At 48.2% G+C, this 10519-nt stretch overlaps 4 protein-coding genes across 4 annotated transcripts; 2 read left to right on the forward strand and 2 right to left on the reverse strand.

Moving 5' to 3' along the window:
- Positions 1-1120: 1120 nt before the first annotated feature.
- F5891DRAFT_957674 (fungal-specific transcription factor domain-containing protein) lies at positions 1121-4512 on the reverse strand (the record flags this gene model as incomplete). The annotated part of the gene is made up of 13 exons (XM_041375501.1): positions 1121-1858; positions 1915-2046; positions 2094-2264; positions 2335-2597; positions 2650-2773; positions 2827-2918; positions 3030-3615; positions 3666-3677; positions 3733-4030; positions 4085-4112; positions 4166-4189; positions 4254-4303; positions 4370-4512. 13 exons carry the CDS (start codon positions 4510-4512, stop codon positions 1121-1123), a joined length of 2661 nt encoding a protein of 886 aa, XP_041222728.1.
- Positions 4513-7219: 2707 nt separating this feature from the next.
- F5891DRAFT_548180 (uncharacterized protein) lies at positions 7220-8029 on the reverse strand. The gene is made up of 4 exons (XM_041372203.1): positions 7719-8029; positions 7626-7668; positions 7378-7562; positions 7220-7302 (listed from the first exon to the last, which is right to left on the reverse strand). Exons 1-3 carry the CDS (start codon positions 7888-7890, stop codon positions 7403-7405), a joined length of 375 nt encoding a protein of 124 aa, XP_041222729.1. The 5' UTR covers positions 7891-8029; the 3' UTR covers positions 7220-7302; positions 7378-7402.
- Positions 7709-9002, forward strand: F5891DRAFT_548217 (uncharacterized protein). The gene is made up of 2 exons (XM_041372204.1): positions 7709-8411; positions 8463-9002. Exons 1-2 carry the CDS (start codon positions 7911-7913, stop codon positions 8721-8723), a joined length of 762 nt encoding a protein of 253 aa, XP_041222730.1. The 5' UTR covers positions 7709-7910; the 3' UTR covers positions 8724-9002.
- Positions 9003-9109: 107 nt separating this feature from the next.
- Positions 9110-10395, forward strand: F5891DRAFT_1050626 (glycolipid transfer protein domain-containing protein). Its single transcript, XM_041362452.1, has 7 exons — positions 9110-9313; positions 9361-9445; positions 9497-9554; positions 9613-9735; positions 9791-9813; positions 9869-9981; positions 10041-10395. Exons 1-7 carry the CDS (start codon positions 9281-9283, stop codon positions 10206-10208), a joined length of 603 nt encoding a protein of 200 aa, XP_041222731.1. The 5' UTR covers positions 9110-9280; the 3' UTR covers positions 10209-10395.
- The last annotated feature ends 124 nt before the right edge of the window (positions 10396-10519 follow it).

Genomic DNA, 10519 nt, shown 5'->3' on the forward strand with positions numbered 1-10519 from the left:
AAGACGAGAGGCGAATGAGTAGTACAGGGAGAGGCGAGCTAGGCAGCAATATATGTACGTTAGCTCGTTATGAAGACATACATGCGATGAGAAATGGACGCACATCTCATTATCCGGAAGCGAAACTGAGAATCGAGATGAGTCCGACTGCTGCTACAGATGTTGTTTTTATGTAAGAACAAGAGTATGCATTTGAAACATTCGGATGCTCACTCGGCTGATGCAGTCAAACGGATGCGTAACGAATGCCCTCGCTCTCATCCTGATGAGTCCTTCCAACACTAGACATCGTCTTGCGCTCACCTTCGATGCCACCTCCTACTAGTATGCATTGGACCTACCTATAGTACACTGTACATGATGGCGCGCTTGGAATCGATATTAACCTATATCAATTAATTGATTACATAATTCGAGGGATTATTTATACTAAAAGCCTCGGTGCACCTTGGCCAGACAATTTCGACTCACGCCTTTTGAACGGCAGTACCTGCATGTTCGGTCTTTCCTCTTCTTGATGGCTCGGGCATCTTCTCCGACTTGGTTTGGTTTCCAGTGGAGCAGCACGGCACGTTTCCAAGACTGTTGATTGATTCTTTCTGCTGATAAGTTCATGCTGGTCACCATAGCGATACTGCGCAACCGACTGCAAGTTGGTGGTCCGCGGGCACTCTGTACCTGACGAGGGGCACACTGGGATTTGATGGTGGCGACTATGTATCCTACCGATTTCATGCCTAAAGGCCTAAAGCTTAAAGGCTAGGGCGTCTCTAGTTCATGCTTCATTGTCGAGCGATTAGAGCCATTTTTGCATCAAAACTGTGTCTTATATCAGATGCTTCAACGGAACAGGTACAGGTAATAAAATGGCATGTAAATACACCCTCTGAAAGGCATGAAAATGGTACAGGTAAGTGTTTCAAAGACTACTGCTATATACTGGTGATCTGGTTGATAATGCCTTGCACATGGAATATGGATATGATAGTTGGAAAATAGCCGCCGCCAAGCAGGCCTTCCAAGACTGAACATGTCTAGAAAGATGGGAAGATGACGATGCTCAAATTAACAACGAAATCGATACAAAGGCTGTGGAAGAATAAAAGAAGAATTCTTCAGTTCACTGTGATCTGAACCCAACACCATCGAAATAACCAGAATCCCGCATAAAGGAGGTCCAACGTTCATCAAGTCTTGAATCCTGTGATACCAGGCCAAGTCCAGTGAGCTCCGTAGGTAGTGGTCGGCTTTGTTGGCCTTGGTATGGGCCAGCAGAAGATGGGTTGTACTGATAAGCGTGCGACTGAGGAGCTGCAAGCGGAGGCTGACTATATTGCTGCGAGGTTTCGCTCGCCGGGGGCCAGTAAGTGGATGACCCTGAAATAGGTGCTAAAGCGTGTTGCACAGGGTGCACGTGTGATGCAGCTGAATGAGATACATGATGCGGGGGAGCATAAGGATAATCAGAGCTCTGGGACTGTCGCCATAGCTGGGTCGAAAGGTTAGTGCTTGCACTAGGTACAGTGACATTGCTTGGATGAAGCATATCAAAACGACCACCACGGTCCGAGGCCCAATCAACTGCAGGCTCCGGGCGATACATTTGCGTGGTTTGTTGTTCGGTAGAACTAGTTGGTAGATATGTGTTGCTGTTAGAAGAAGCCTCCAAATAGTCTGCAGGGAGACTTGTAGGTCTTTTAGCTGAAACGAATCTAGTTCTTCCAGCAAAGATTTCGAGTTCATCATCATCTTGCTCCACCTTTACGCTCCACTGCTGGCCGAGCTGTTGTGATGACCGTTCATTCTGAGCAGCAGCGAGGGCTAAGTGCGCTTTCTCGCACAGTTTGGTAAGGATTGGCTGCGGTATTGTCTCCATTACAAAGTGTAACAAGCGTGAAAGGAACAAATACTGACTAGAGCTTGAGCAGCACGTTTGCTATGTGAAGCTGCTCTTTGAAAAAGAAGGCAGGCACCATCCAGCTCCTTCATGGCATTGGACGCCAGTGGAGATTGTGGGCCTCGAGTAATAATTGTCCCAAAGACGATCTGTCTGGCTATCAGCCCCAATCAATGTCGAGACCCGAAATGCTTACGGCTGCAGAAAATGCGAAAGTCCAGATAGTCCAAAAGCGAGCGCAGGGACTAGGATGTTCATGGAATGCTTGTTGGATGGTTCGCAGTATCGTCTGAGACGACCGGTAAGCAGCCAGGAATGATGGGGCGTATGTGCTCTTTAATGGATTCACAGGGTTATCAATGATAGCCTGCGCAAAGAAACTACGATGAATGTACAGTAGTACTGAACAACAGATCAGCCACGATAGCCAAGGGTACAAAGGCAGTTTGCTTACGAGTTTCCCGAGAGTGAGACAGCACAAGACGGCCCATTGATTGTGCCAGTGGTGCCTCAGGAATTGGAGATGTCATTGGAGGTGGAGACATATCTAATGCCGAGGGAGGAACATCTGGGAATGGAAACTCGCGAACTTTGCGATCGATTTCCATGATTACCGCATAATTCGGCGCTTCAGCCGTCAACGTACGCGTAGCGACTTCTGCGACGCAGTCAGCCGCATACCTAATAGCCCATGACGAGACTGTACCAAAAGATGTAGTGGGTAAAGGCAGGAGTAATACGTATAGACTCACATTCTGCAGCAGCAGCAGCCGCATAATCAGGTTCCCCGTCATTTCCGGCAGAAGCTGGAAACTCAGGGAGACGGCAGTCGATGTAAGCTAAAGAAAAGGTCGGCGGGCGACCGTTGTTTAAGCTCTGCGTTGAGAATATCAATAAAACCATCATAACGACGAGAAGGGTGCGCTTACACCCCAGGCATCAGCAATGAAGAGATCCCAAAAGACAATGCGCCGTCTTTGCACTACTTTGGTAGGAAGACCCCACTTGGCACTATCCCGATCTATGGTACGGAGTGAGATTAAACTGTTCCTTGATAATACATGAACAAACATACGAAGACCGATCTAGACGACCTTTGATCAGGCGAGAATTACATGAATGGAAAGACTACGCACAGTTTGGGCAAGATGCGCGGCAAGGATGACCAATGACCATGTCAACTCCAATTCACTGCCGCTCATAGCGTTGTAACCACCCAACAGATGAAGTGCCTGAACAGTAGTCAAGGAGGGCTTCTCCAAGACCGGCTGCAAACAGATGCTAGCGCGGGCAAGTTGATGGTAGTGTTCAGCCTCAGGGCTGGTAGCATTCTGCTTAAGGTCCACGAGAGCTCCGATAGCGAAGACAAGTAAAAGAAGACCGAGATCATAAGCTCCTCTGGGTTCGTCCGGCGGCGTCGCAGTGTTATTTGAGTAATATATTGGGAGTAACTCCTCCATCACTTGTTCTTCAGACACTGTGTGAAATAGCCAACCAGCTTGTTCAAAATAAACCTGCACAAGGTACTTGGCCCGGTCCAAAGATGGTAGATGACTTTCTATCAATTTCTGAATAGCTGCTGTTGGGCCCATAGGGGTGAAAGGGAAGGCCGGCGAAAACATCCTAAATGATGGCGGTAGCCCAGGGCTCATTGAATCCCTTTCGGATTCGGGACTAGAAGCATCTGTGCTGTCACTTTTGATAATGGTTTTATCCGACTAATGGGACGGTTGCATGAACGCAGCTTCAGAAAAAGTAAAATGCGTACCATCAACAAGCACTATCACATTCTGAATGAATAAAACTCTTCTGAGTGAGAAGGATAGAACACTTACTTCGGATCCGCCTGTAGGACCGAAAAAACGTGATATACCGTGATCAGTGATAGAAAGTGTTCCAAATCCATCGAGAATCTCTGGAGGATTCGACGGTCCCGCAGCATTATCAGCGGGGAGAGTGATGGAGCTAAATTCATCCTTTTGATCCGCGCTACGAAGGTCGTCACGAAGGAGGGGGTGGGGTTCTGTTGAATGGTGTGACTGGAGGACCCCAAGAGCGTCTTCTAATTGGCGGATACGTCCACTCATATTGGCTATCTGACGATGAAGATGCTCAGTTGCTGCGAGCACGAAGCTTGTTGCAGAAGAGTAAGACAATGAAAGTTATCAAGAAATGGATGGTGCGTACCGAGTCCCCTGTCCAGTAGCCAAGCTGCCTGTAAATGAATGTATGGGTAACATAAATAGGATGAGATAGAAAATAGCTTACCATTGGGACACAGTGCAGCACAACCTCGTCTCTAAATAGATAGGTGATAGGCGTTTAGTTTCGAGGATGATGCTGTGTAGCGTGGTACTTGCCTGACATGACTGGCAGGGTATCTGCTTGTCACACTTTATCTTGAGCCTTTAGACAATACACATGCATACATCATGTCAGACTGCTTCTATAAAAATTGTGCGAAGGTCGCACCTCCTACACTCGGCGCAAGAGATCTGCCCATTACTCCTTTTCTGTTCGATCTCGCGCGCATGGCCGCCATCAAATCGGAAGTCGTCTCCCTCCCTGCGGCTTGACTTGCGCTTCAACTTGGCCTTCGTTGTGTCCGGCGGCATGGATAATGCTGGGAGAAAAGCTAAGAAAAATGAAACTCAATTACCGGAATCAAATGTATTTTGTAGGTGGGAACTTTGGAAGACAAATACTTACTACTTATTAGTCAAGTTCTGCAGATGAGGTTGGTGAGAAACCAGCGGGCTGTGCGGTTGCATGCAACCGTGAAAAACAGTACTTCCAAAGATCTTTATCTACTAAGGTGACAAGTTGTATGTAAACATGCATGCATTGTCGACCCGGATCAGGACACGTACGACACATACATTATCCGCCGAATACATTACGTAATTATCAGCAATTGAATCATATCCGACTCTATCGGGATTGGTTCCTGCTTTCATACTCAGCGACCCCACGTTCCTCCACCCGACTTGATCTCTCCGAGGCCTTCCACATACTCAGCGCTTAAATGTTCCACTCGCGCACGGTGCACCATCCACATGATAGTGCCATACCGCCCCCTCTGGTGAGCTGTCGCTCTTCCTAACGCCGAACAGATCTCAGCGCTCCGCATGCCACCGTGATTTGGCACCATTATTGTCTTGCCTGCGCCTATCGTCGTAGAAGCAGTTCTGCCATCAGAAGCGTGCCTATGAAATCCTTTTTGGTCGCTTACGGTGCTCCACCTGATGAGCTCCTTCTCTCCCTTTATAAAACGTCTCTTGCCCTCTATTCCGTTTGTGCGTTGTCTCGACTTACATCGAGACTGTATGGACAGGTTGTAGCGGCCACTTTGCGCCGTCCATATCATCATGACCCAGACCCTATACCGTCACGAACCAGACCATACCCTGAACAAAGCACTTGATCAATCCCTGAAACTATAAACCTGACCATATCCCACACCATGAACGTGGCTACATCTCAAACCCTGACCGTGACCATCCCATGTCTCCTGAGCCATGCCATAAAGGCGCAAACATCCAACCACATGTAGCGCTCAATGCTGAGGCGCATCAGACGTTGTCGTGGGCATTGCAACGTGCGAAAGAGGTGCGCTATCTGAACAACAAGCTAAGGCTTTTTCGGCATGCCCGGCGCCCCCCAGTTTCACTTGAGTTGCAAACTCAATGCATCTCACAGCCCTACTTTTCAGCTATGTAATGTATGATGACGAATCGGTTGACTTGACTCGGCGATATCCCTGGCGGCGGCGGATGTTTTTTTTTACTTTTCGGTGACTTGTATTTTTATTCATCTGTTTGGACAGTATTTCGGCTCGCATGCTTCATTTGAGCGTGGCGCCATCGTCCGACACTTGAAATTTATCGGCAGAACCAACGAGTCCTTGAAACGAGGCAACCTGCCGCGTGGTCGCTTCGTTATCCGATTGTTAGGAGATTTCATTCGACTGCCAAGGGCCTCTTCACCAAATCCGCCATCAGGGTGACGGAGGCTGAAAGGCTGACGGACCGTTAGGACAAGCATCGCAAGGTGCAGGCCAGAGTGAAAAACTGCCTGAGCCTGCAAGTTTTGATCCCTTGCTTGAAATTTTTATGGGGTGCCTTTCCATCTCGTTGAATCTCCGTGCGTCGCTGTTCTATCCGACACTCGTTCGTTGTGTTTACCAGAACGAGTTCTGGTGTTGCTTCTGGGTCCGGAGGTGGTTTTCCTCCGTTGTGCGGGAGATCGGGATTTGCACTACTATAACCTACGTACGTCACGAGTCAAACATTCGTACGGCATTATGACAAACCCTGTGTATCGCACAACCTCGGCCTTGCCTCAAAAGCAAGTATGACGAATGGAACAATATTGCTGTCTCAAAAGCGGCGTTGTACCTATCCTAGTGGTAATGACTACGTACATCAGAGTCCAGTATGCGTGAGTGGCGACTCTTGGCTACAGGGTGCTCAGATTGTACCAAGGCTATACCTCCATAGTTTGTAACATGTCCGTTTCCGACAGGCATGCCATTCGAAATTGAATGAGGCAGTTCACCACCACTTGCCAGTGCTTCCCTGACTCTGACACATCGATGATGCGTATGCAAAACATGTCCCTTTCTCCCTGTGATGTCAATGCGGCCACCGTAAGTACTTGGTACTTGGTACTGCACCATTTAGGGGAAATGACTCTTGGTATCGCTGATCTAATAGCCATCCTGCTTTCCGGACCTTCTGCCTAATTAAACAGTTGATCCACAATGAAGTAATATGTGCCTGCCTCAGTGCCTCTGGCAGACAGTGGTGGGTAGCCTTTCAATGATGAACGCTACGACAACGCCCGAGGCTCTAGACCCTACTGACTAAGCCATCCAAATGGTAACAAACGGGTACTGGCGACTACACGCCAAAAGCCCCGACTCCATTTTTGGTCCAACATCCCATCATACATGTACATCGGCTCAAGCTGATGTGGAACTGGTAACATACAATGGGTATAGTACCATACAAACGATTGACTCGCAAAGTACTACTAAAGTCACAGTTATCGATGTGTTCCAGATCCATACCATGACTAAGCCATCCAAACGGTAGCAAACACCCGCTTGCAACACGCTGGAGGGGTACCACTCCAACGTCCTTGAACAAAAAAATCCCATACGTGATTGCAGAATTTCATAGGCATCCTTCTCATCTACGTCTTACATCCAACGCCGCGCGATCCTGCAAATGAGTCGAGTTCTTTGGCAGAAGGGGCTACGACAGGTCGCCACTCACCGGTGCACCAGAGAAGATCAGAACAATGTACCCACAGCCTTCATGGAAGTGGAGTTGTTGACGTCATAAGAACGCAAGCTCTGTGGCTTATCACCCTTGTACCGAATGAACGACCAGCAGGCGATTCTAAACAATGCATTTGGAATGTTCGGTGATTCCAGTCAGCGTGAAAAACAGAAATACATGACTTTAGTTACGTACGAAATGGAACTTATGTTTTTTGTACCTAAGAACATAGTGGACGCAAATGTAGCGCAGTCTCGTTTATTGTGGCGGCTGTGTCGACGAAGAAGTTCGAGACATGTGGCCATATTGATCTGTGCATCCTGACGGCGGCCAGAGTGGATATCCATCGTCTATCTTGACTTCTACGCTGGTGCGTTTTTCTGGGACGATCATGTCAGACAAGTTTTTCACTTTCACAACGGGGATACTTTGTAGAGATGTACCCTGCAGTTCGGAAAACATCAACGTGTAGAAGAGTGACGAATCCTTAGCCTGCAGTCAGTGAATGAATTTCATGACAAGTGATGATTGCCCGCCTTGGAATACCACATGTGTCTGAGAACCGGTGGTCTGGACGAACAATGCAAGTTGACTCCGAGGCAAGTCTAAACTTCGCGCCACTGTGACAGAAAAAACGTCCACGTCCACATCCGAAAGGGCATTGTTTCCAAGTACAAAAACACGAAAAATCAAGATCCAATCCCTCATCCGCCGCGCCCTAGACAGACATGGACCGCGCCGCCACTCAGCATGCTGCCATATCCAAAACGGACACGAAACGGACCTACACCCACAAGTGTGGCAGGTGCCGTACCGTTCTTGAATATGACACACACGCCGACTGGCCCACGATCAGCCTCCTTGTCAATGAACACTATTTCGCATGTCCAGTAAAGTTCGACTTTCGGCGTGGGCCTGCCCTATCTCACCCCTCTTCCGAACCCGATGACGCACAGAGTCCTATATATGACTCTAGCGAGAACGTAGATGCCGCTGATGGCAAGCAAGATGAGCCACTCATCCAAGTCGCGGGATCTAGCAAGCAGAGGAAAAACGAGGCTCAGCGGAAACAGGAGTTAGAGGACGACAAGTACACTTACGACGTACGACCCACATCCGTCATATGCCGTGGGTGTGACAGAGAGATTAGCCTGGACAAGCGCTCGAGATATTACCCAGGATTATGGATGAAACATCGAGGGAAGTGTGCAAGAATATACAAGATCGAGGTGAGCTAATGTCTCCTAATAATGGAATGAGTAACGAACTCAAATGTACAGAACGAGAAACTCGCCCGAAGTGGAGACGGGTTTTGTCCGTCAAATACAGAACAGCGCCCGACAGCTGCTAGCTTGTTTGAGCTAGATAATCCCCGAACTGACGGCATTTCGCGAACGGCGAACTCTGTTGAGGATAATACGTTACGATCGATGGAACTGTCGGACGATGAAGGCCCGGAAGAGGAGAATCAGGATCATATCCCTTTCGCCGGTAAGTCTGTCCTTGACGGGATCAAACACGATGTTCACCACGAACCATAGCATTGAACCAGCGATTTTATACCGAGTGCCGGCGAAGGGGAGACGTGCCATGGAAGTACCGGTACGCCACCACAAAGGAAATTATGGAGCAATCATTGGGCGACATTGGATCCTAAGTGATGGGCTGAGTATCACAAACCAAAATCCAGGCCATGCGTAGACCCTTTGTTATGTGCACTTACTAGTAGTACCGACGGTGATGCTGCTTTGCTGTCAACACGTTCCTTTGTGTCCTGGCAACCGACAGCATCAAATTTCCTGCTGAACTATAAACCTCACTTGGTGACCTCGAACGTCGTGACTCGTGGCTAGACAGCCTCTTGAAGTTCTGCAATTTCTATGATAAGATCAGTAGACAAATGAGTAAATGCGGAAAATAATATTACGTATAACTCAATATGTCAGTACACGTTGACCTTCGATCCTGCAAAATCGTGTCAAATTTCATTTATGCTGTAAACTTGCTGCCTGGCCACTGTCCTCGAGGCTTTAATGGACCAGAATTCGGCACTATCCCCTCCAGGAGGTAGCGTAGAACGTTCTTCTTGACCAACAAGATGTCTTCTCGACCATACTTTGAGACTGTCAAAGTACTATAGCTCACCTCGCCGCATTTCGCAGACTGACGCTCCCATAGTCATTTGCAGATGTTCCAATCACCGTTGATGGTGTGGAAACCTTGCTTTTTCTGGAAGCCTCTGAAGGGCTGGTTCAATTGTTCGGTACGATGCAATCATTGGTTACGTCCGGCAACCGATTTTCCCTCGTTCTAGATTTACTTGGTTCAGGTGTATTCGGCTTTGTTCAGAATGATATAAAGGGCAATATAGGGGAACGTTCTCCGCTCTGTCTAACCCTATATCAACCCTTATTCTTTTTGTGCGATACAGGGTGTACGAACTCGCTACCAGGCCGATTCTTTTGGTTGCTCCACGCTCGAGAATCTCGTTAGAAGCGAAGTATCATTAGATGGTGACCGACATGGGACCGGTTGTTTGATACGCCTGACCCGGTATGTTCGACCCTTTAATATAGCGTGTCACTAATCAGTAGCGTCACTTCCACAGTGGTTTGACATTCCTATGTAGAGGTTATTCTAACCCCGACTGTGTAGTCATAGAAGGCAACTGACTCGGAGGAAATAGCTCTTCAACACATGCAGAATGACCCTTCGGTGGAGTTACACGTGTGCTTCAAGCGTTCATACGATGAAGTCTTGAGGCAGCATCATACGTTTTTCGTACGGTCACTCGCCGCCGTACGTCACTGTCTGCTTCTGTTGTGCATGTAGCTCCTGACTTATTCCGGCACTTTCAGGTTGCTGTTCGGGCCGCACCGTATCGCCGTGACTTCTATAGTCGTATATCCCAAGGTGCGCCTATGGAAAGGTTAGATGCGGAGCTAGCGAAGTGGCTTTGCGGACTTGATGTAATCGTGAAGCGTCTGAAGGGATTTATCGAGGGAGAAGGATACGGAAGGGTATGATGTGGTGATAATTCTATGGAGAATCTTACGAAGAATAAACATGCCGCACTAGCAGTGGGAGGACCAAGATTCAATTAAGAAGGTTAGGACGCCGCTTGGTCACATGTGCCCCTAAGAGCGAATCTAAGCGCCTGTTGTGGGGTACTCGCGAAGTATATTGACGAAAGAGTCCGCGGAAACGAGGTTTAGGTGGCAAGTTTCACTACGATTACATGTTGGAACAGGGGCGTCTTGTATAAACAGGCGCTAAAGAGACCCGAAAAGGGGAATCTTGGTGCCTCTATCGTGATCGACAGCCAAAGTAGTTGGCC

This window comes from Suillus fuscotomentosus (assembly GCF_016647785.1).
Source record: "Suillus fuscotomentosus strain FC203 chromosome Unknown F5891scaffold_49, whole genome shotgun sequence".
NCBI lineage: Eukaryota > Fungi > Basidiomycota > Agaricomycetes > Boletales > Suillaceae > Suillus > Suillus fuscotomentosus.